This window comes from Gobius niger, assembly GCF_951799975.1.
Source record: "Gobius niger genome assembly, chromosome: 17".
NCBI lineage: Eukaryota > Metazoa > Chordata > Actinopteri > Gobiiformes > Gobiidae > Gobius > Gobius niger.
Genome location: NC_136868.1, coordinates 16,232,484 through 16,259,134, shown reverse-complemented (window position 1 = coordinate 16,259,134; position 26,651 = coordinate 16,232,484). Strand labels below are relative to the sequence as shown.

The window sequence follows — 26,651 nt, the reverse complement described above, 5'->3', positions numbered from 1 at the left end:
ATTGGTGCTCACCTCTGCATTCTCAATTTCATTATTCGAGTTATTATATTGTTCCTTCAAGACAAACAAACCTGGTGTTTTGTTTCATTCACGCAAAGTTGTGTCATTCTGCATATTCAGTGCCTTTTCTTACCGAGCGCCCGAAACGCGAGCATTCCACCTCCTGATGTCATTCCTCTGTGTTTTGCATATCCAGACACCTCCACCGGAGTTCTTCTGATCAGTTCACTGCTCAAATCACCTCCCTTACAAAGCAGATTATGCTAAAATATTTATTTAAGCTGTGTGCCAGGAGTCCACACTGCAAAAAGTAAACTAGAATTCAGTAACATTTTCTTGGAATAAGTACATTTTGTCCTTGATTTGAGCAACTCATTTCAATAAATCTGTCCACGGGGCAAGTTTTTTCATGGACAGATTTCTTGACATTACTTACTGATATCAAGGACAAACGTACTTAAGCCTGAAAGTGCATAATGACTGTAATGAAGGCACTGAAATAAGAAAAGTACAGTATATATAATTTGCTATGGTGACCTTCCTGCGAAAAAATGGAGTGATGTCAAAGTACAGAGTTGCATATGCTGAATAAGACGGCTAGAGCACACAAATAAAATGTATAATACGAGGCCCCAGATCAAAATAAATAAATAGATAAATAAATAAAACTCAAATATGGCCTATGCCAAGCCATTATAATACATCACCACCCACTGAATATATTTTGCTGTTGAAATGAGATCCCAAATGTGCATGCTGCTAATAAACCATCTTCAAAGTGGCAGGAATATGATGCATGGTAACCCCTATGAACCTCATTAATAGAACACAAGCAAATCTATTTATTCAGACAGTCAGGGGGAAAATGATTGCTTTCAGTACTCACTCCCATTCCCTCTGTCCTATATGGAATTTTAATAGTGGAGTCACATTTTCAGATCAAGTCTTTTATTCTTTGTTGTCAGTCGCGCTATTGCTCGCTTCAGGACATGCTCTCCTCCGCGGGCTGACTTTTATTACATGTTATTAGTTTCCTGTTTGGTAGACAACAATTGCGCATGTGTTAGTAGTAATAATGTGTTCGGACGTCCCTCTGTTTGCAGGTTGTGCATTTCTCACTTACTGCGCCCGGGAGTCGGCCATCAAAGCCCAGAACGCTCTCCACGAACAGAAGACACTGCCAGGGGTAAGTGTCGTGTGTCTGTCTTGTCTGTTTGTCCACCCCTCGCTCCTCTGTCCTGCGTTTGACTTCTTCTGTGGAGGTCTGCCGCGCCATCTGCACTCAAAAAAACACACCAGCCAGCAGCGCTCTTACTTTGGAGAGCATTTCAGTCGGCCTCCCCACTGTTTGAAAAGCACATTTTTCAACTTTTCTTTGTGTCTGTTCTGTTGTGTGCTGTATCGTACAATAGTCGCACAAAGGGATGCGGCGTGCAAGTTCAGAATCACTTTTGCTTTTGTGCTACTTCCACAGTACATTATCTTCGCATGCTTCTTTTAACATCCAGCCGTGTCCTTGTGCTGGTCCCAAAGCCGGAAAAAAAATACAGATAGAAGACCTTGGTTTCACCACAGCTCAGTGAATGCCTGAGAGGCGACACTTCCTCTTCTCAAACAACCCAGTCCCGTTAACTCCCATTGAAACCGGTGCTGACTGAGACCTTGAACAAACAAATAAGAGTTACATCAGGTAGCGCATATTAGGCTTTTATGCCGTTGACTTCATGACATGAATGTTTGCTGTGGTAACTTCAGTTGATGTTAGGCAAAAATGTTAAAACATGTATTATTCATTGGTAGACAGCTAAACATTCATTTGGGAATTGCTTGTATAAAGAGCGGAGAATATTACCATACGGCATGCTCACAAAGCCCTAATGTAAAAAAATGCGTACACTCAGATTCATCAGGCCACACCCTGGCAATAAACAGAGGAGGCGCCCGGGCAAAAGTTTTGTACCAGATAAATATTAATATATACAATGAACACAAACTACAACACTTTTCCAGTTGCTGTGAGAAAAAAAAAAAAAAAGGGAAGTTTTGTTTATCCTGCAAATTAGCCAAGCTCGGCGCCGCGGGGCTTATTCCTCTATTTTCCTTGGCATTTGAATAATAGAAGACGGGGAGATTAAAAGTCCCTGTGTAAAATGCCAGAGGATGTGTTCATGAATGTTCGCTAAAACGGCGTATGTTGCAGCATTTTGTCGTCGCGGTCTCTCAGATCTCACATTCATTAAGAACACCCTCTTTTTTTTCCCACTCAGCAGGCGGTCCGGGACTTTCACCTTCCCCGGGGACCGTGCGGCTTCATGTTTAGATTAAGGCCAAGAGGGGCCAGGCGTAGATGCTAACAAGTCCGCTGGTGCTCTCTGTCAAGCCATCTGGCGCCTATAGTGATCCACGCGAAGTTACATTAAACACAGTAAGTAGCAGGAAAATGACCCATTCAGTTTTATAGGCTACGTAATTGACAAGTTGTAAACCTACATCAATTAATCATTTCTGGCTGGGAAGGAGTTTGAGACTTACCGCCGGTGAATATTGCCGCTGAACCCCGGTACCTCCTGCTGACTTCCTTCTCCCTGGCCACCTCACATCCTCCTGTTTCCTGTCCGTCCACAGCTTTCCTGAAACAGACAGTGTCGTAGAGAAGTACCGGGGCCGACAGTGATGGGTGTTAGGCTTCACAGATGAGCCTAAACACGCTCGACCAGTACAAAGCCTCACACACAAGCGATCGATGTAAAAACGCAGTACTGTATGTAATGGGGGGGGGGGTGAATTTTGCATGTTCTGTTACCTTTGTCCTCTCCCACTTTACTCTTTCGTGATGCAAGCTCTTTCTTCGCTGCTCGATGGTAAGTAAATCTGCCAGTTTTTTGTTTGCTCAGTTCCACTTGATATTCAGATATTGCCCGGGGCGCTGGTCTTATTACCGTAGAGTTCAAACATTTTCATCGATAAGTTATGAAACATTAACTCAAAACTTATTGATGTGTTGAATAATTCACACCTGCATCCATCTCTTGCAAGGGCCTTTGACCAGTTAGGCTCGTTATTAAAGCCTCATGTTGTGTATACGAGTCCAGTGTTCATTGATGCGCTTTGCAATAATGCTGTTCGTAATATATAGGTGAGTGGAGGGGTGTTGTTGCATAGCGGTTAGCTCCCTCAGTTGAAAGGTTTCGTACTCCGGCTGCATGTTCACAATGCGCATGAATTCTATTCGGTCTGTATTGACTATATTATACGCTCATGTCAATAGAAAACAGTAGGTCTTTGTCAGGTATGTTCGTTATCACTTGTCAGTCCAGAACGGGCCCTGCCTGAAGCCTGTAGCACGGATGTATTAAATGAACTCAACAGGGTACTGCCCGCTCAGACTTGTCGGCGATTCATTAGCGGCCGCTCGGTGGTTCTACAGCAGAAAATCCACCTGGACCTCGGCTGACAGGGCACCTAGAGCTTTGCAAAATGTCTGATTTTGTGGACATCGTGGACAATTTCTCCCTTTGAAATTTGAAATTGCTCCAAAAAATATTTAATTGTCCGTGAGAATAAATATGACGCTGACAGAAAAGACAAAGGGAGAGAGGGATATTGTACGTCCAATTACACAATGGAGAGGCTTTTTTCCCCCTGAAACTTGGCTGTAAATGCTGTTTAAGTGGTGCTAGCCCGCAGATAGCTTTGCCCGTTAGCCTGTTAGCTTCTTTTTTGTGATTCCATTAGTGTGTATTGGGGCCTCCGGGTCGGAGCAGGGAAAGCTTGGAGACACCAGGGGGAGACGAAAGACCCCCCAATCATCCCATTAACACTTGTATTACCCCCAGAGGGACTACGAAAATGATTTATTAAGGTAAACAAGTTCCTTAGTACTGCTTTAAAAAACAGAATATGAGTGAAGGATTGAAAGATTATGTTGAAGTATTCAAGTACTCATTATTGCTCCTCCCACATATAGGAGTCTGGTATCAAGAGACGTGGCTGAAAGGACAGGGTTCTTGGAAGTTATTATCCGCGTCCCCTGTTAGTTACTAAGAGGAACAGTGCGACCTAATGGAAGTGTACTGGACTGGAATATACAGTGTGATCCCTGCTGTGAAGTCTGATGGGAACCTCGGGGACACAAATGGCTGACATGGGTTTGGCTGAAGAAACACGCCATGCTATGACAGTTTACCAGCTGTGCGTGTTACTTTGGCTTTGTAACCTGTGTGCATTCAAATGTGTGAGTACAGTGTGCTCTATTCGCTCGCTCGGTGAGAGATGTGAAAGCATTGCCTGAAGATGCAAAAGGAACATGTGACAGATTGCTGTGATCGCATATTGGGCATGACATATTATTGTTCGGTGTGTGGTCGTCTGAAGTCTTATGAAATGGATTTCTTTAAGATAACAGTTTGAAATATGTTTAACACATCAGAGCATAAATGTAGACCCTGACCATGTAGTGAATGCTTATGCTTTAGCTTTACTCTTTTTGATAAATGTGCGATCTGAATGGTAGTGGACCAAGGAGAAAAATAGTTCCTCCTGGTGTGGTTGCAGATCAAAGTTTCAATGTGATTGTGATTTGTCTTGCAGCCCCCTAGATAAAGATTTAGTAGATCACATTCTATAACATGAAAGGGGTTTTGACGCTCAGTGGAAAAGACCATTTACCCTAGAACTTTGCAGGGTACAGGACCATTTTTAGTGCCGCTGAAAACTTTCCATAATTTCCACTACCCACCCACTCCCTAAGTCCTCTAAACTCCATCCTCTACTCCTCAGCCCCAGCCAATCCAGAAATAATCATTGTCACTGCAGCACGTCTATCCGCTGTAGCAAGAAAAACACACCCCACCCCTCCTACTCTCCCCGTCCTTTTGTCAGGGTAGCCTTGTGAACAGCCGTGATTGTCTTGGAGAGGCCTTGGTTGAAAATGTGTTTGCTGCACGCATTTACTCCCAGTATTAGCCAGTGTGACCTGTGGGGAGTGCGCGCGGCTGGCAGTGATTCAGGAGGCAGGTTTATGGAAATAGCAGGCGCATTAAAAAGCCAACGAGAACAGGGAGAAGATTATGCCTCAGCTCGCACATGTGGGCTACTGCAATGTCAACACTCTAAATGCATTCCCTCCCTCGCAGTGGCTCCTCTCTCCTTCCTCCTTCAGCCGATTCTCTCCTTCACTGTCCCTCTTGCACTTTGCCCTTTTCACTTATCCCGCGGTGTTGTCATAGATACATGTTTGTTTACGTGTGCTGTGGGGATCAGCTCATCTTAGAGTAACAGGATTTGTGGGGTGTGCATGGCAATGGACGCACCGACCTTGTACTATAAGAATGAGCCTGTTCCCGACATACTGTATACAGCTTATATGACCGTACACAACATTACACACGGACCAACCACTACTTTTGCATGCATGTTATGCCCCTGTTTAACAGCCCCAGCCGAGCCTATTCATCCTCTAGCCTCGGCGCGGCTAAAGCTGAATAATTCACGTTGTGAAGGCTGGAGTTATGTGAGTGTACTGTGTGATTGGGTGCTCTGTGTGGGCAGCTCAGGGCAGCAGCAGAGCATTCGGTCAGTATGGAGTGCTTGAAGGCTTTGGAGGCTTTGTTGCAAAGAGAGGTGACACATTACATATGAGCCTTTAGGCATGACTGTATGTTTTCTGTGCTTCAGCTAACATGTCTATAAAACTATACTCTTAGAAACTATAGTCTTGTGGTTTGAAGGCCATTTTTCACACACTATGAATTGCCAATGTCTCTTGCCATCCAAAACATAATGCTCATTTTGCAATTGACATATTAGCTTCCATTGGCTTGAAGAATGTACTCTTGTCTGTGGTTTGCAGATTTGTATATTTATTTATCAATGCTTTACCGGTTGAGGGGTAGGGCCTTATAAGTTATTAACTTCCCGTTCCTTCTACTCCCTTTGTGCAGCACTGCACTAAATATTTCTGCTGTTTTGAGTATCTTCTGTTATTGATATACCTGACATATATATGTAGCTTCGATATCGGTACCGTATCACAAACTCATAATTTAGAGATCACAAACTCTGTCAAATACATATTTATAGTCACGCCTGTTGGACACGATGGCTTGCACAATCACCTTGACTCACCGCTCATGAGAGTATTATTTATGTATCCATAGTGTGGATGTTAACAGGTGTGAGTCTCACAGAAAACCTACTGTAGTCTCAGGCAGTCTCGGGGGAGGACAATCCTAAACAATGTGCATTTACTCACAGACACTTCGTGTTATTAGCCCTTTAACCTCACCATTGTTTCCTCAAAGGAGCATTAGCCACATATTTAGGGGAGTTTTTTCTCCCCTGGGACTGGTCTCTGTGCTTTTCAGAAGATACTAAATTGCCTGTCTTCCTTCTTAGAATAAGATGCCGCAGCCTCTGGAGAAAATATTTGTCATAGAAACGGTTTCTGTGTGGTGTAGTTAGTTATTGCAGGGTCCAGTATTGTTCAGTGTTTAATACCCCAGTGAGTGACCCCTTTCATATGACATAGCCTACTATTATTGTGATTGTTGTTTTCTCTACAACTAAAGCTTATGAGGGAGGAATGAAATGATTCAACACCACTCTCTGGTAATTAAGCTACATCACAGGAGAAACCTATTTTTATTCATACAGACTAGAAATGATGATTGTATTATAGTCTATTTAACACTTTTCTTATTGTGGCTGGAGAACTGTGAGTCTGTCATCATATTAGAGAAATCTGGGTTATAGGAATAGTTCCTGCGTACACTTCCTCTTCCACATTTTGCTTTGCTATTTCCGTGGCCTTTAACTACAACAGCCTTTTGTGTCAGTGAATAAACAAGCAGATAAATCATACATATATATACTGTTTTAAAAAGCTAGTTATTGTGCCTATAGGGCTTCAAAGCCATTAGGGGAGGTCTGCAGAACTTGTGAGAAAGTGGCAGAATAGTTAAAATGGGATGAAAATAAAAGTGGTCAGCAGGTCATGCAAGTCATACCTTGAGAGTTAAAACGACCCAGTTTATGTGCTGCGCCTGTGGCCATCTGAAATGGCACAGTTGTGCTGCGGAGCCAGAGGGAACTCATTTGTAAGGCAGATCCAGCCACACTTTGTTGTAATGTCCAGAGAGAGTAGGGGGCTGCACAGCACGACAGCCAGCATTTGTCAGCAAAAATCAGGCCTAATGAAATACAGTGCACATGGCTGCAGGGCAAGGAGAGGAGTGTGAGTGACAGGAGGCACCAGTGAAAATAGCCTGTGGCAGCCCTCCATCATGGCTGCCAACACGTCAGGCAGGCAGGCCTTTGTTTTAAACCCTCTCTCCTTCTGAGCGGAGGGTGCCAGCATGAGGCCGGCCTGGAGGAGAGGGACAGAGTGTGGCGCTCCCCGGGGTAATGACATGAAGACAAGTGTACAGGGAGAGCTTGTGATGGGCCTGCTCATGTGGAAGTGGGGATTTGCATTGCAGAGGAGGGCTGTCAGCAGGGCCTCTCTGGGAGCCAGTGTCAGGGCGATCTGTGCTGCTGCTGAAGGCTTCAGCCTGTTTACCCCTGCACACTGCAGGAGCTGAGCTAGCACCATCAACATCATCCCCACTGTGAGGGGGGGTTTAACGGTCACACTTAGGACTTCTGTTATGTCCATCATCATAAAGCTCTGTATCAAAAATAACCATACTCAAAAGAGTGAGGTATATAAATTATACAGTTGTGCGCCAACAGCTGGAGTCTGTGGCCTCTAAACTATTTCTGTGCAATAAGAGGCAGCGTTTAATAATTCAGAGTAAAACAGTATACCAAATGTCTTCCAGGCAGCAAGCTCACATTCAGGTGGAACACAAAATTTCTCCTCCGTCCACATTTTCTACACACCAACAGTGGTGCATTTGAGGACTGTGAAGCTCTGCCTTTGACTCTGAGGGACAGTGTTCAGAGCATACTTTTATGTGGCAGTGTGGAGCTGCACAACTGGGACACACACATCCTGCTCATGTGTGTTTGGGACGATGCAATTTAGAGTCATGCTAATTTACAAGCTCAACCAGTGTGCATCGTGATCATGTCAAAGCTGAATCCTTTGTGTGTAGTGACAGCATAGGCAAGACTTATGGTTAGAAAAATAGAGCCAAAATGGAAAGTCGAAAGTAGCATATACAAGTTGTGGAGAAAGGAAATGAGAGTTGGGGGCTGCTGTGGCCAGAAATGAAAGCTTTAACCTGTATGAATCAGGAGCAGAGTACAGCTGTGCTCCTCCTTTGAGCCTGAAGATGAAGTCTGTGGGCCTCCCAGAGGCAATCATTAGAATGACATTGTGGATCTTTCTGGCACTGTGGACTGCCTTAGATTTTCATATTAAATTCATAAACCTGCACAAAGGAAGGCAGATTCAACTGGCCACATGGCTTTTCAATCCAGTGCAACATATGGTTATCAATGTGATTTCAAGGAATGCAATGTCAACGTTGTTTTTATCATATGACGGTTTTGAAAATATCTCTAAAATGTAATTTTATAATGCCATAGAAATACTTTGGCTGCAAATAGACATTTTCTGTTTTAGTTTGTGTTTATTATAACCCATGTGTTTAGCAACACAAAGGGCACTCTGTAAGCTTGGCTGAAGCCTGTCATCATCCATAATAGAGGGCAGGTAAGTGATTTTTAATGCTGGAAAGCCTGACATACATGCAGTGAAATGTGTTGAGGCATTAGTGACGGCTCATTTGGCTGTTGGTCAGAGATAAGACAACACATTTATTTACAGGGTTGATTTCACCTGTTTTTAAGAATTCATTATTTATGAATCTATCAATCTGCATGACAGTGGCCCCGCACATTGAGTTTGACTGCCTGCTCTCCAGACTTCTCCCAGCTGCCAGCTCCTATGCGTTTGCCTGCCTATCTGCTCTTATAATGCCTCCCCTTTGTCCATCAAAATGTGTCTGCTTTGCAAACTCCCCCTTTATTCCCCACTTTTCTGCCTCTCATCTTTTTCTGTCATGCATCTTTGTCATCTCACTACTTCCTCGATTCTTTGATCTTTTATTCAGTCTCTAAAACATTTTGAATAATGATGATGACTTGCAAATTTATCTGAGATTAATTTGATGGGTTCAGCTTGTGCTACTCCGCTGTGGGGTGCTTTTTTACTGCAGTGTTGTTAATATATTCCTGAAAGACTCTCACTCCAGTGCGAGGGTGAAGACAGATCGTGTCATATTTTAATGTCGTGTTCAACAGTTTTCTGCCTCTGTCCTTCCAGCTGTACAGGAGAGAGAATAATACTGAAGAGATTTTGCGATGTGTTAAAAGCAAGTTGGCCAAGCAAGTGCTTCGAAAATAATGACAAACTGTACAAGCAAATATAATTACTATATGAAGTGAATCTGAACACAATTTAGGAGTAAGGACTGTGTACTTGGTCAGGATTTCGACCTCTGTAGACAGGAGTGGAAATGTGACAGAAAATACAAGCTTTCATAGTTAGTAAACGGCATGCTTGCAAATCAGTTGTGTCGTAATGAGCACACTTTCAGGTTAAAATGGCACTACAAGATTAGCCTTTATCTGTTGGATCTGGCGAGGCGAAGTATGGGGTTGTGTGATTTCTGATCAACAGTTGGTGATTGGTGGTGGGGGTTAGATGTTAAGAACCAAAACACCAAGAAAAATGTAAATAAATTTAAAAAAATTGTTATAAGTAAGATAAGAGTATGACTTGAACATTTGCTTCTCTGGGGACTAGAAATGCACCGATCCAGCTTTTTTGCTGCTGATACCGATTCTGGGGTTTGAGTATTTGGCGATATCCGATTAAGTTTAAGATCAATAAAGTCATATTTTATTGTCATGTTACAGATCAATCATCAATCTATTGATAAACTCTTGGATAAACATTTAACAAAGATCACTGGACTTTTAATTATCCTTGGGTATATGACAGGCTTTAGGTCACATTAATATAAACAGCTCACATGAAGGGATCTGATCATTACAAATATGTTAGATCAGTTATTTCTTAAACTAAAATACAAACACTTGGCTTCAGCAGTGGTCGATTTTATTTTGTTTTTGTTTCTTTAGGTATTTCTATCCAAGTTTCTGATCCAGCCTTGATTGGTTTTCGTTAGCGTTAGCATGCTCCCGCTAGCTTTAGCCGGCTGATGCTAACCACAGCATTTTGCACGGTGATCAAAAATACATTTGCGGAGGTTAAAACTGATGTAGAGATTGAATTCTCTAGGTTCTGAGCTTCTAAATGATATACAGCATGTCCATTTTCATTTAGGTGGTAAAAGTTGTGTTTTTTAAGGCGTTGATAGCTAAAAATGATATGGGTTCAGTATGGGATATTTGTAGCCGATACCCGATATTGTATTTTTTTCCAGTATTGGATCAGTGCATCCCTTCCGGAGGACATTGATAGATTACATGCAAAACCTGTACATTTTATTTGTGTCTGAAACATAAGGGTTTAATGGGACTATGTACGACAGGCTATCAAAGTAATGCTGTGTGGAGTGCAACCATTAGTTTATGCTGTCATTTGTTTGCAAAGGCGGCGTATAGTGGTAAGGCAATATCTAATTGCACCAAATGAAATCATTACAAGCATTTTCTTCTGTCAGTCATCAGCACCAGGTTTGCAGCCCACCCACATTCTAGAAGATCTGTGATAGTGGTGTGACTGCAGCTTGTAGAAATGACATACAGGAGGCAAAGATGGAAGGTTATCTGAGGATCAGTAGAACGGTGATATAAAAAAAATAAGAAATAAAATATGAAAAAAAAAAAAAAGTCAGACCAGGCCCTATCAAACCACAGATCAGTGAGCTATAAATCTGATTTAATGTCTCTAGACTGTGACGTAGATGGTCTTTAGGAACACGAGGAGCATTTAATTAAATAGTACTGGCGCTGGTATTTGATAATACCAAACCTTGGTGTTGGGTCCCAAATGCAGCCTCAGTCTGTAAGTGTAAAAGATGAACATTATAATTCATATTAAGCAAGAAAATTACATATTTTCTCTTTTTCCATTTTTGTGTTTTTTTAGAGTGGCTGGACACAAAGCGTGTAAGACAAATCCTTTCTAATAGGAAGCCTCATGGGCGGGAGGGAAGCTTGGTCGATACAAAGAGGCAATAAGGACTTTGAAGATGGCCTATCTCTCTGCCCTGAATGAAAAGGGTTGCAGAGGGGTCCACTGGGACATAGCTGGGCTAAGTTTCTATTAACACAATCTACATACTGTACCTCCTAAGATGTCCAAGTGTTTGGTGGGACACTATTGGCCCATATTTCTATTCCTAATCCACTAAGAAAAAGCAGTTATACAAATGTCCAGAGTAAAAGGCCTCTCACTGGTTGTTTGAGTGGCAAAGTATACAGTATATACTGTATTTTTTCCGAATATGTGAATGCTCAAGCACTTTCAAAAATAAATGGCGTAACATTCATAACATAAGAACAGTCCCAGAGTCCTGCATCTTGGTACTAATGAAACATTTTACCATTAGTCACGCAACTTACAGTGAGGTATCTTGAGGTGCACCTAAAAGCCCAGACGAATGATAGCATCTGATGTGCCACTAATATTAAAATTTAACTGATAAGAAAATGAATAAATTAATGCATGTATATTATTAATATTATGTGATGCTCTCATACAATCTCTGCAGTTTTTGTTTCATTAGCAACTGTTTGTATAGTCTGAGAAATGCGTAGCTGTGGGTATAACCTTGAAGCCCACTGGCTATAATTAAAAAAACACTGGGTCAGAGATAGTGAAATACTAACTATAACCTCAAATAACATGCTTCATTAAATCTGGTTGTATGAGAGGAGCAGGATGGGGGAAGAAGAAGCTCTATTCTCTTGCGAAAATTTCGGAAATGGCTTCCCTCCCTTGAGCCAAAATGGGCTCTAATCCACTGCTGCTTTCCTTTGATGTTGACTATAAATATGAATGTATTGCGGGCCATAATTTTATAGGACTCTTATCTTTGTGAATGTTTTATAGATAGTAACAACGGCATACAGGGAATACTGATGTAGTTGGGGTGCAGTGGAATATACTCATTGCATTTGAATCATAAATTGAGGCTCAACATTCAAAGATACAGTAAAGATATCACAGCATGCAAAACAAAGCCATGAGTTTTGCAAATGTACAATGATGTGATTACAGAGCTTTAGCAGTGTTAATGTTGCAGAGTTGAGTAAAAGCAAAGTAGTGCATCTTGAGTCTCCGGCAGCCCACATGCTCCCACGTCAGGCCCATATATTTAGCATGGGGAAAAGCTTTTCTTCTCAGTGCGCGGCGGCAGTGCGAGAGGTGCACGCTTCTGAAATGTTTGTCTTTGTTCTCCTGGCAGAGTTTGCAGCGTGTGGGTGTTCACAGTTATAGGAGCACCACGGGAACGCATTTCAACAGATGGAGGTTTTAACTGCTGTGTTGCCTTTCAAAATCAGCGCTATATACTTTGGTAGCCTGCTATTTTAATTTGTTTGTTTGCTTGTTTGGTAGTGTGTATTGCCTGAGAGCAGGTTAATCACACACTATGCAGATGGCAGTGGAGATGCATTATGTTGTTTTATGTGTATGGTTTTGCCTACACTCATCTCCCTGTTCTGCTAAAGCGTGTGAAGATTAGTATAGTCAGTATAGTCTGGGACAGCATTGTAACTAGAGTGCTGTGCCTCTGGTGCTGTCCATGGTGCTGAAAAGTGGTCCCTTCTCTGTGATGTCTTTTGTTAGAATTAAAAGACTCCAGGACCAGTGGGAGCTACATTTGACTGCTTGTGACCTGAACAAAGCACTTGTGCTACTAGCACATAGTATTTTCTGTGGAAAAATGCACATTATAGAGATATTTTTGCAAGGCAAAACAATTCTTGCACCTCAGGGTAAAGCTACAGCAGGCTATGACACTCATCTTGTTGTCAGCTCCTCGTCTTTTGTTTCAAACACATTTCTTCTTTGTGTTGACAACCTCAGAAACAGTAATTGCTTTTCTGACCTGTAATTTTAGATCAGCCTTTAAAACAAAGTACCTACATTTGATTTATGTCTGATGCCATGCAACTCCCCGCATTACCTGAACCGGCATGAGACTCGATACACTGCTTTATTTCTCAGTCCAACACATCCATCAACCTCTCATATTCCAGCATATTATGTATTTGTTACTGCATTAAAGGGAATACAGAGATTCAACACTGGGTTATGAACTGTTCAAGGATCGTATTTACCATGGATCGCGGTACCTATTGCATCACTTTATTAAACACTTTTATTGATATTATTCTGGTCTTTCTGACTTTCTAAACTTCTTTTTTTATCGTACCACATTTCCATCTCAGTGTCTTGGAGCCATTTTTCTTTTCACTCAGTGGTGGTGGCACTCCTCCTGGGACCGTGGGTGCTAGAGTGCCGCAGGCTCCCCCCGAGCCACGACGTAGCCTACAAACAGTCAGTCTAAAGCCAGACAGGGCTCTTTATATTAGTTCTGCTCTCTCCTAATATCAGGACATGTGTCAATGGGCAGCACATACAGGCGAAGGTTAGTTCTGGTGCTGCTTTTATTATGCTAAATATAGTTAGCAAACAGATGCGCACTTAGCAGCAGCAGCTAATTTGATCAACTGACAGTAATGTGCTATCATTTGTAAGGAAACACTTAAAAACTCAGTGAATGTGGTGAAAATAGGAGTGAGCTGTGTTGTGTTGAAATCCAGGCTCAGGGGAAAAGAGCAAAGAGGCCTGAGCCCTGCCTGGCTAGCTCCCGTATGTGCGTTTCCAATAAGATCTCCCCTCTGCAGCTGTGGAGGTGTGCAGCATACATTACCAGGCCGATAAAAAGATGAAAACAGCTTTAGTTTTTCAATAAAGTGAGTATATTAAAATATTGGAAGTAAAACGCTTTTTATCTCCTCCACCTTTCTGTTTAGAGCACTTTCCAGAGAGGAAGGACGGTACGGAGGCAGCAGCAATGCCTCCTGACAAGAATGAGTCCAGACACACAGGCTAATTTATTAATGCACTTTCCTAACCTATTCTCCATCAGGCAGCCGGTGCATAATTTTAACAGCGTCTCATTAAGACCTACATCTGCATAAGTAGAACAGACAGAAAAATGGATAGAATGCACTCATTGGATTATTGAAACTGAACAAGATAGCAATTTATTTTTCCAATTCAATTTACGCTATTTTCATCCTGCGAGGTCTAGAGCTTTCGTTGCATTTTAACCTTTTATATTAAGCCTTTCTGACAAGCCAAGCCAACACTGTAAAATAAGCACTGATAGTTTAGCTAACTGTTGTGTGAATCAGCATTAGGCACCCATGTTCTGCGCATTTTACTTTTCTTGTTGCTCATTTGTGAAAGATTTATCTGGTATTCCTGGACTGCAGTTGGTCAGGTCTTACGTGCCATCATCATTGGTGCGCCTCAGATTACGGTGACCTCGACAAAGCTCCAGGATCAACTATTTTGTAGGTTCCTGGTGAGGGGGTCCGTTCTCTCCAGTCCGGCTTGACCCAAATCTAAAAGCTTCTTGACTGCAGAGCAACTGTGCAACGCCTCATTTGAAAGCGAAGACCTGCATAAGTGATCGTGACTTTGTTGTCAAATTGTCGCCACGTTTTTGTCACATTTTGAAGTGTTTTTGTCTCTTTTTTGTCAGTTCTAGTTACTTATTCATTGCTTATTTTGTCGCTCTTTTGTTGCGATTTTGTCACGTGTTTTTTTTTTTCTTTCAGATTTGGGTAAAGCCAAACTGGGAAAAATGTGCTCAGTTCAGGTGGGGGTTAAGGGGTTAAAGGGGTATTTCAGGATTTTTTGACATAGGGCCTCATTTCCTTGTTATCCAGAGTGTTGTTGATTTCTGGAGATTTTTTGTTTTGTTTATTCATGCAGTCCTTATATTCGAAGAGTTTAGTGGTGCTAGGCTAGAGCTAAGCTAGCGCATGTCTATGGCAACTAGTAGCCTGCATTATAAACAGTCTGACCCAAGCACAGTGCACCTGAGGCAAATCACTTATAACACCAGACTACCGACATAAATGTCTGTGCTGACTGAATAATATTTGAAATATACCATTTTGCATTTAAAAGAACTTATATTTGAGCAGCATCAGCTTCCTGGTTGTAAGCTACGCAGCGGTGTGATCTGCTAGGTTACTGGCTCTACAGTAGTTCGTTTACCTGCGGCCGGCATTACTACACATGACATTCACAAAGGAGCTTTCTACAAATCAGATATGGCAACGTTTGGAGAACTACCCCATGATTTTGAAGAGGTTTTTAATGCAGGCTACTAGTTACCATAGACATGCGCTAGCCTAGCACTAGCCTAGCACCACTAAACTCTTCAAATAATAATGAATTAAAAAGGAAAAAAACAACAACAATTCTCTGGATAACTAGGAAATGAGGCCTTATGTCAAAAATCCTGAAATATCACTTTAAATTGCTTAGCTCCTCTGTCTAGATGTCAAAAATATATATTTAATAGCCTGAATCTTTGCGTTTATGCCATTGTAATGCTCAGATCCAGCCCCTCGGTGCCCCTGTATGTGCAGTAAGAATGGTTGCACTGCTGTAGTGAGGGATGCCATCTCTCTCATGACCCAGCAGAGACAAACAGCACTCAGCGCGGTCATTTTTTACTCCCTTTGATATACCTGCTCAGTCGCCTTGAGAAGAAAGAGCAGATTGTTTGTTTTTGCTGAGGCCTCTTTCATTTCACACCGCCGAAAGACACCATTAATATTGTCTTGCCATACATCTTAGACACTGATAATGCAGGCATTGCTCGGAGATGAAAAGAAATAGTGCATTACTGTCACCCAGGCACATGACACATGAAGCTCCCCCCCCCAGATGCTTCTTTTGAATTCTCCACGAGACACAGCAGAGAGACAAGAGATGGTTAATAAGACTCTGAGGCGCACAAAGAGTGAAGGAAGTAGGTTTCGTTCAAGCTTGCTCTAAAGCAGTCCCAATAGTCTAATATCACGGTCATAAATATTTCAGACAGAGATTTGAATAATTCAGAAGTGAAATTTTGGAACTAAAAAGCTCCCAGTCACCTACAGGCAGCTGAACGGCACAGAGGAGAGTCAAGATAGTTTGGAATTGTTTACTCCACAACATAATATTTTTATAATCATTACAGTTTTTAACTATTGTGTTAGTTTATCAATATTATTTTTTTTCTCTTTTCACGTCACACTTGTTTCACTTATCTCTCCAAATGATTGTCACATGAATCAGATCAAAATTGGAGATTTATCGTTGCGTCGCCCAGCCCTGCTATGTTGACCGACAGCACAGGTCGGGTATCATGTTGAATATGAAGGGGAACTTTGGTTAGCACAGTGGTGGGTCAGATTCATGTGTTTTGAGTTTGTAATGCACTCCCAGCTGTGTCTGTCTCTTTAGTCACGTGACCTCCTGCAGCCCTATGGGAACTGTAGTGATGCTGTCAGGCTCAGTGTCTCCCCAGAGCCTCAGAGGAAACAACAGATGGAAACATTAGAGCAACCCCAAAATGTCTACACAAACTCATGTATTTGTCAGCCTGACCTGGATTTACTCAAAACAGCACTCACTCTTAGCATACAGGCTGTCACCACACAGCAGAGTGCGTGTGGTGTGATAAGATTTGACAATGTTAAATGGTGTTCTGCTCCTTAGACGTGACGGTGCTCGCCTTAGCTGCACATCTGCTGAAACAACCTTGTTAAGGCCACACAATATTAAGAGTGGGAGAAAGTCACCACAACAAGACTTTTGCAGCTTGAGGCTCCAGCCTGGGCTACTTGAATATAAAGTGAGAAAAGTCACCGGTGAGCATCCACCCACACACGTCCTGCAGCCTCCAGTCCTGATAGAAACCTGGACTCAAAGTCCAACACAAAGAGCTCAGCCCAGAAATGTTTCCAATTTCACTTTTTACTTTTCCTCACGCCCACAGCCTCCCTTCCCCCTCTGCTGCTGTTGCCTCAGTGGCAAACCAAGGTTTATTTCCCTTGTGGAAATATTGGGCTGTCAGTCAGATCAATTGCCAGTGTCCAGGGCACTTCATGGTTCCTCTAATTATAATCCGGTGCAGCTGGCGTGGGCCCACGTAGCTGTGGGGCAACTATTGTAATAGAGGCATCACTGGGCTATAGATGGATAGAGCGCGGCATAGAGGAGAGGCTTTACTCCAGCAGTCAGAGCAGGGCCAGGCTGTCTTATCTGGCTCCTCCATGCTGCACGCTCTGTGCTGGGGGAGTGCATTACCAATTCTCTCCCCTTCCCCTCCTCTGCCCGCTGCTTCTGCTCCTCACATCCTTATGAGAAGTCTAGGCACTTTGCCATGTTCACATGTAGACACATAAGTGGCTTCTTTTTGCAGACTGCACCAGTTGGAACAAATGAAAGTTTCTTTGTCATGCATTAGAGTTGTTTGTCTCGGCAGCTTTTTAATTGCAGAACATAACCTGTGAAAATCACAATAAACCTTTCCGTTTAAGTTGACTCTGTGTAAAGTATAGCTGGATATTTGTTTCCCAGTCGTTTCCGCTCTGCAGAATGTGTGAATACTATGTAGAAATGACTCCGCGCCACCCCTTCTCCCATGGCATTGTGTGATTCCTATCTCCACATGCTGAAAGAGGTGTGAGAGAGAAAGCCGGGGAAAGACAGAGAGAAAAGAAAATGAAATGGAGGTGGTGTGACACGAAGAGAGTAAGAAACGAAGATGAACAAGAGCGGATGAAAATGAGCGCGGACAGCAAATGGGTGGGGGCGGAGCGAAGGGGGAGCGGGGCTAAGAGAAGTGTTGAGGAGTGAAAGAAAGAGACAATCACTGTACAAAAAGACGGAGAAATGAGGCCGAGTACAAAGGAAGTACAGGTGGGGAAGATGGGGGTGATGACGAGCGGCGGCTGAGAGGGAGTGCGAAACAAACCAAAAAAAAGAAAAAAAAAAAAACATCTACAAGGCAAGCAGCGCCATCTGAAATGCGCAAGCTAAGTGAGTTATATAACACAGACTGCCGGGCTATTGCTGGCACCAGGAGGAGGACAGGGACAGTGAGGCGGGACAGACCGACAGGAAGTACAGAAACACTGAGATGAAGGCTCAAACAAATACAAGTCTGTGCGCTTGGCAGGAGAGCAAATAATTGTTAAAAATGTGAAATGGGAACATGCCCAGAAGTTGGACATAGTAACTACTTTGGAGAGGGAGCCGCGAAAGTTGTGACAAGAGTGTGTACATACTGCTCACTTGTGTTCCAAAATGTATTGTAGGGCTGGGTAATTGAAATCTAATCGAAATCGCAGTCCTTATCCTGTTTGGTCAATCTCAATCATCGAGTTCTGGGGTTTTGACAGTTATGAGATCCCTCTTTCATCATAGAGAATCTTTGGGGGGGGAAACTTCTCACACTGAGCTGCTTTGAACAACGCTTTAAATTTCACATTTTGTTGTGCATTGGCCATATTACGGACAATTGTGCATGTTCTCAATGTGTACTTAGTGTGGACGGCTGTGTGTGCAACTGGGCATTTTGGCTCTGAACCTGAATGTGCTTTTGGCGGTGGGAGGAGGGAAGGAGGGTATTTAAGCTGCATGGCCTGGCAAACTAAATAGACCATGAAAGGGAAAAATAACAAAATCTGACCCCCTCCGCACACCCCCGCCCCAAATCCCGGTGGATCGCCGGCTGTGTTTTCGAGCCCGCTCCGCTCCTTTGTGTTTCATACCGCTGGCTTCATTTTACCTTTCATTTTTGTTTTCAAAATTGTCCGGATTTTATGTCCTCAATTTCAATTTGACTTGTTCCTGGGGTGGGGCAGCTCCCAAGTGTGTCGCAGTCCTCTCTCTAACTTGTTGACCTTTGCCGGAGAAATTACCCCAGCCGGCGCTCACTCGTCACCGGGCCAGGGATGACAAAATTGCATGGCAACAATAGGCAGGCTGATGTGCCGTGACCATGCCGCCCCGTCAGTTTCCTCCCTCTCGACCTGCCGCTGTGCCGAGATTGGAAACGCCTCTGTGTTGTGTGTGTGTCGCCAAGTTTCTATTCATGACTGTCCAAGGATGAGTGCCAGAAATACCCCCTTCTTTCAGATGTCCATCCATTTTGGACAGGTAAAAAAAGTAATTTTAAATAAACAGCCATGGAGGAAACAAAGCCACTAAAGACTGGAGATGGAGGGGATAAATCCAGGCCATGAGATACGCTGCCTCACCATAAAAAGCTTGGATTACAGCACACCTTACTTGTGGCGTTGTTTTAATGAGCCTCCGCAACGCCAAAAGATCCAGTCCAAAGTTTTCACCAAGATCTTTTATTGATGATGGGAGAGTATGACCAATGTGCAAAGCCTTCTCCAACACACCCCAAAGATTCTCAGTGGGGTTAAGATCTGGACTCTGTGGCCAACCCTGATCCACTCTTTAACAATTAGAGCCCGATGGATCCTGGCATTGGCATCTTGAAATATGCCCGTGCCATTGATGAAATAACCCGGTCATTCTAGATGTTCAGGTCGTCAGCTGATCTCATTCTTTGGGACCTGACCAACTGCAGCGACCCCAGATCAAAACCAGAAAATCAAAACATCAAAACCAATAATGTTCTACATTGGTAAAGTCATTTAATTTATAGGGGAGAGAGGTATACTCTTTAGAGCTTCCTTCAAAGTTACAATGTTGTTCCCTCAAAACATAATCATTCACGCATGTTTAAATAATCTCTTAATCTTAACGCGGCAACCATTCAAAGTGTTGTAATGCTTGCCTTCTTTGCTCCACGGCCCTCCTGCGAGCTCCTCCTGCAGCCCTACATAATCAGGAAGCTTCAATCAGGAGGTTTTAATCAAATGGCCATGCTACAATAACCATTCATTTTCACATCAGAGCATTCTTATTCTTTATATACCGGATTGTACCTGTGGCCAGTGCATATTCGAGACGAGCGCAAAGATGCGTGTGTGTCCTGGAGATGCCTATAGAAGTGTGAACCACTGTTTCTCCCAGTGCGAGCGGTGTATAATCACTCAGCCTTACTGCAGTAATGACACCATCTGGGCCCAGGGAAGATGGCAGCTTCTTTCCAGCTGAAAAATGGTTCGCACAGATCCAGGACGATTAAGCATCATCTGTATACGCACAACTTTTGGGAATCAAAATCTCAAAGCTTAAAACTTCTGTGGGATTTGGCCCATTGTGCACAGATGTGGATTATAACCGAGATCTGGTTTACGTGCAGCGGGCTCACAAAGTTTCATACCGCTCTATTTGTTCCTGCTACTTTGTTGAAATTTGATACTGAATATGTTAATTTCTTTCTAAATCCGCTCCCAGGCGTGTATAGCGGGTGTACCTTTCTGTATGGGTAAAGAATATCACGGGCACTAACTGTCTTGGCCAAGCTCTACCTAAGACTGCTTCATAATAAGAGTAGAATATTTAAAAGAACATTTTCTGAACCCACTGTTCACTATCCATAGCTCACTAAAAGAACATGGGTTGCCATAGCAGCACAGTTCCATTGATGCCACTGCCCCCCTTTTGCGCTTAGCTTAGCCTTCACTCTAACTTCACATTTAGCTCTCTCCATCAGCAGCCTGTCCTCTCGCGGCCCTGTCTGTGTTTTGGATGCTGTCTGGGCCTTGTATAGTGCTATGCCAACCTTCACCTGCTTTTAGCTCGTCTGTTCCACTCTGTCACATTAGATCCACAAGCACCTGCCTCATCCACAAACATTCCTATTCACCATCTGAATCCTAACCCCAGGCCACGACTTGGTAGGAATACCATGAAGCAATTGTATAGGCTGATTAAGTTTTTAAACCTTCTTATGCCCAAATTTAGATCGACTGCAGGCTAAAAACAAAAATGAAGTGCATGCTCCTTTCAGATCCTGTTAATTCACTTGAACTGCACTGCGCTTGCCCCAAACGGCCCCAACATACTGCAGGGCTCGTCTTCTTGGACGTATAGTTGTTGTAGCTGTAGCAATGAAATATTTCAAAGCAATATGTTCTTGCACTCCTCAGGCTCAACATCTGTCATTCTTTGATTCCATATGGTTGTTAGCACAACGTAGTAGTCTAGTTTAGTACAGGTGTGTGTCTGGTTAAGAGAAGCACAGGCCATCGCTGAAATCACAGTTATCCAAGTGGTCAATTCTAAATAAAAATGTTGCTTCAAGCATTAAAGACTCGGCATCACCTTTGTAACTACCTGAGTTCACATTTGGACTACTTGCTTCTCTGGTCTGAGGGCACATACTCCTACAGTATGGAGTGTGACTGAACTGGAAATTGCAAAACACTAAAGTGCTGTATAAGGCTCATGCGTCATCATTATTGTTTATGCATCATAAACTGCATGATGTAAGGTGCATTGGAAATGAATACATTTCAGAAAATAACAATGGAATGTTTTGAGGCTTTTTCGGGTGAAGGCCTATGTTTGAAGGTTTAAAGGCTGTAACTTCAGACCTCCTACAGCAGAGCCCAGTTGTAAGGCACACATGTATCGCACATGTGTTGCGTGGGTGGCTCATAGCTCTCGGCTGACACATCACATTATAAATGCTAATGAACAAGTAGAACTGTCAATAAGTGACATCAAAAGATTGCCTTTTGTCATACTGCTCTGAAGAATTATGAGACGCTGGCAACTTTTCTGAAAGGAGGAACACGGAGAAAAGAGACATTTTGAGGTTTTGGCAGGAACCAGATAATTGACTTTGAAATGTCACAGCAAAATGTGATTAAAATTTAGGAACACTCTGAGTCAGCTCATTTACATCAAAGAAACAGGGAGATATATGGAGATTAATATTCATATCCTCGTGATGGGACATCTGCTATGATATGCCATCTAACCCTGCTGTATCCGCACCTAAAGTTACTTCTACTCACTAACTCCAAAGTCCTCAGCTGCATGTCTTGTTTCATATAAAAACCTTCCCTCCTTCTCTCCTTGCCTCGAAGCCTTTTCTTCCACCTGCGTGAGGCCCACTCCTCTAATAGCCTGTCTGCTGCCTGCACTCCAGCCGCACTCTGTGGCTGCCTTCACAGTATGACAGCCCGCTAATGAAAGCAAGATAAGCATGCCAAGCAAACTGTTCATTTCAAATTAGAAAAAAAATCCTCTCACATATAAAAAAATACAAGCTCCCCGCCCTTATCATTGCTGTATTTCTCTCTAACGCTGCCTGTCCCTTTCCTAGCCACAGCAAATTTGATTGGGTCCGGATAGGGAGAGAGAATGGCAGCAGATAAGACGCCCTGAAAGTGTCGCCAAACGAGGGCTCGATGCAGCTCGGGATAAGAGCTGGGACACAATTACGGCGGCAGAATTTTATATGAAATCCCCAAACTCGCTGTAACCCTTGGCCCCGTTCGTGTCTATTGGTAACTTTGAGTGAGGCACATTTCTTCCTCAGCTCTAAATATGGCTGTAATCACTCTCTCTTTCTCTGGCTTTCTCAGGTGCTCCGTGCGGTTGGGGTCACCACTTCTGTCAGCTCCACATAGAGTTGTTCTAGACCCTGCACATTTGACATCATATTTTTGGCTATTATGGGGCAATGAGGTCCCTCGGTATTTTATCCATTTAGACCAGTGGTTCTTAAAAGTTTCACACCAAGAACCACCGAAGAAAATACAAGAGTCTCTTGTGTACCACCGGATCGAAATGGGTCTATAACAGAGCTAGATCGAAACTGGGGCTGAAACTGTTCTAAATTATGCAGTTATTCCTCGGCAAAAGAGGGTTACCACGAGGGATGCACTGATACAGCTATTTTGCTACCAATACCAATACCAATACTGGGGTTTGAGCATCTGCCGATACCAAGATACTTTCTTAAAAGTGGCTTTCTATGAGTGAAAAAATGTATTAATTCTTCTCCACTGTAGCATCAATGAAGTCATATTTTATTGTTATGATGTTACAGATCAATTATCAATTCTATCTATTGATAAACTTTTAAGAGTTGATAAACATTTAACAAGGATGACTGGACTTTTCTACACTAAGTAGTATCCTTGGGTATATGACAGGCTTTAGTTACATTAATATAAACAACATTATGTGATCTGATCATTACAAATATGTTAGATCAGTTATTTGTTAAACTAAAAGACAAACACTTGGCTTCAGCAATGGCCGATTTGATTTATTAGGGTTAGCGTTAGCATGCAGATGTTAAACTAGTAATTGAATTCTCCAGGTTCTGAGCTTTACAATGATATACAGCATGCCCATATTCACGTAGATTTAGGTGGTAAAAGTTAAGGCGGTGATAGCCAAAACTGGTATTGGTTCAGTATCGAATATTTGAAGCCAATATCCGATATCGTTTAAAAAAAAATTATCATTATTATCAGCTCCGATACCCGATACCAGTATCGGATTGGTGCATCCCTAGTTACCACTAAAACAGGATAAAAACGAAAAGGGTTTCTAAATTAGTGTTCCTCTGAAGCAGCCTGCGTACCAAGGTTTGAATTATATAATAGGCTATGTAAAATATAATGTATTATTCCAAGAGGAATGACATCAGACCTAGAAATCCAGTCACATTAAAGTGGAGCTGGTATCCCGGAAAAGAAAGTGAGACTTTTTCAGATGCTGGTGAAATTTTCTGAAATCATTAAAGGTGCATTATGCAACTTTTTATGCGAAAAAAGAAGTTGAAATTTGTGCATATTTGACATTGCAGTGACCCAGTGGCTGTATGAGTGGTCAGTATGGCGCCTTCACTTTCGATCACGTTGGTCCAGGATCAATTGTTTTGTAGGTTTTCTGTTGAGAGGCTCCGTCAGGAGTGAAAACCTTCCAAACAATGGATTCTGGATTGTCCTAGAGACCACTGTGACGGAAAATAAAGGCGCCATGCTGACCACTCATACAGCCACTGGGTCACTACAAGGTCAAATATCAACTTTTTTTTTTTTTCACATTAAAAGTTGCATGATGCGCCTTTTAAAAAAAAATGTGTAGAAGTGATGTTTACCCAGCTTGTATTTGGTTCATGTAAGCCTGTCCAGGGGTGTCTCACCCTGTTCCCTGTCAAATAAAAGCCATAATACCCCATAACAAATGGAGTTATTTACCACTTTCTTGTTACAGACCTATTCATGTTCGCTTTTGTATTCGCTCAAAAGCCAAAACGCAATACCAAGATTTTCCATCTGTTTCTTAGTCACAGCCCTTTGAAAGGCTGTAACCAGGGCAAGAACATTTCCCGCTAATGACAGAAGGACATTTCTTCTTTCTCAGTGCTCCGTCAAGGAAAATGGTCTCTAATTATGACAATGGTGACTTGCTCTGACTGTCAATATAAAGGCCCCGCTATTATCCAAAACATGGCACTATCAATGTCAGTAACAAATCACTTTTATTTTGTTTGCTTGCATAATGGCTGCCATTTTCCCTCAAGGCTGTCGCAGAGTAGAGTCTGCGAAATCCAGGTTTTTAGATTTCTGTTTTTGATACAGTAAGAATACAAATTAAAAGTCCTCTCTCAAAGCAAACAAAGCAGCGTTGTTACAGCAATTTTCCAGATGCCAGTGTTATTCCTAATGTGCTAATGCTTTTGATGTTGCGAGAGTACTGGCAGATTTTGAAGAGTTTGGAGAGGCCTGAGGGAGGGGGTTTGCTATCCTCGATTCGGTATTTTTCTTCTTCCTGTCTTCCAGCTGAGAGTACCACGACTACCACCGCACTATTAGGGGGCCGGGTCACCGCCTGCAGAGCGCTCCATTGTCCGCCTTGTGCTTAACAGACAGAAGGGCGAGTGAGAGGTCCGGCGCCTATTGTGGGGCCACTGCAAAACCGCATCAGATGGAGAAAAGGCATGATGACTGTATAATTACTCAGTGAATGCCGTCCCTCCTCTAGCCTTTTCCCTATTCATCCCTTTCTTCTTCCAATGTCTCTTTTTTCTGGTGGAGTGTCTGCTAATTAAGCGCTTCCATTAGGCAGCCTGTAATTGGTTTGAAAAGTAATGACAAGCAAGTTTATTTACAAGGTAATTAGAATAAAGGCGGCCCTTTGTGCTGATAATAATCATTTACAACTCCAGCAGGGAGCACAAAGTGTTCCCAATCACAGTTATTTGACAGACAGGCCGGGCATCAGTGTCGTCCTCTTATCCGGAGAGCCACTGTACTCCCAGGCAGGTCCCCCCTTGATGTTGCCCTTGTTGTGTTCGCTAAGCAAATACAGGGCTTGGTCTTAAATAGATGAGATTGAGCTAAATCAAAGAAGACACGCAGGACACTTTTCTTCATCTCTGCGCTCCCTGCCGTCATGTCATCATTATGCTAAACGTATAGAACTACTCTGTCAGCTCAAAGCTCAGGGCGCCCGCATCGCTGTGATGGCTGCGGAACAGGCACTGTGATTTCACTTACTCTCTCTTAGTGCTTATTATTTGTCATATACGGTTAAAGTGAGTTTTTGTTTCAGGGTTCAAAAGAGTCGCTTCGGGGTCGCAAAACAAAAACAAGCAAGCGTCAATGACATGGCATGGCAGAATCTTACTATGTTAAGGCTGGATATCTTTGAAGCCCATATCAATTATAAGGTGCTTGGTGTGAGAAGTTTCAGAACCACTGCATCGGATCAGGATCAGGTTCAGGATCAGGGTCAGAATTCAGTGTCCTTGAGGGGCCGGAGAGGACCAGGGTTTGTGAATACAGGCGTAAGCAAAGGGAGTGAAGGTGTAAAAGAAGTCAGAATTTCAAAATTGTTAATTGAAACTTATGCTAAAGGAACAGGCCACCGTTTTTCCATACTGAGATGTTTTTACCTGAGCTTAGAGTGGAAATGCTAACAACATGCGAGGTCTTTTTGCGTGACTGAGTACACGGGTAAAGACCAGACAGGTACGCATCAACTCGTCTAAGCTCAGCTAAGAAAATATCCCAGTATGGCCTATTCCTTTAAAACATTAAATTGGATACTGGAACAAACCTCACATTGAAGGAGGCAGCTGCAATTTAATAATCCACTAACCTATTATATGTCAACATAATCAGCTTCAAATTAAATGCCAAGTAGTTTTGGTAGCATTTTAGTTCTGGTACTTTGATACTGTAAAAAGGCACTGTACTGAAGTAATAAAAAATGGACTGTGACAATCTCCGTACCCTGCTGAAAGCGGCTCAGGAGAGGCCACAGATTGAGAAAGGCAGCATGCATGCACTTGGACATCTCTGCCCTTCACTTTCCAGGCAACAGATGGAAACAGTGTATTAAGGCACCCAGGGGCATGCCCGGGCCGCGTGGCAAAGCAGAGCCACGGCACAAGTTCAGGGGGAGCAGGTGGGCATCTGTTCCCGGCCCCTAATCGCTCGCCACACCCGCCATCCCTGCGGTGAGCTTAGCCTCGCGCCTTCATGCCGTGTGGCAAGTATTTTTATCTGCGTACAGTATGGGTGTCTCAGTGTGCCACCACCCCACTGCTGGTGCACAGACAAACAGGGATTTACTGTGGAGGGGCACGCAGGCTTCACAGGGGCAGGATTAGCAGTTTAGGCTCATATACAGGAAATTTTATTCTTACGCCAATATTTCAAGTGGCATTCTGTTAACAAAATGGTTGGTTTCA

The 26,651-nt window shown here is 42.9% G+C and overlaps 1 protein-coding gene across 8 annotated transcripts in view; it reads left to right on the top strand.

Moving 5' to 3' along the window:
* The window catches only part of celf5a (cugbp, Elav-like family member 5a), a 225,780-nt gene that overhangs the window by 14,681 nt on the left and 184,448 nt on the right, over positions 1-26,651 (top strand). For all 8 annotated transcript variants that reach the window (XM_079574687.1, XM_079574690.1, XM_079574689.1 and 5 more), the window contains exon 2: positions 1,104-1,186. In XM_079574687.1, the coding sequence (XP_079430813.1) occupies positions 1,104-1,186 (83 nt within the window). The remainder of the gene's footprint in view (positions 1-1,103; positions 1,187-26,651) is intronic.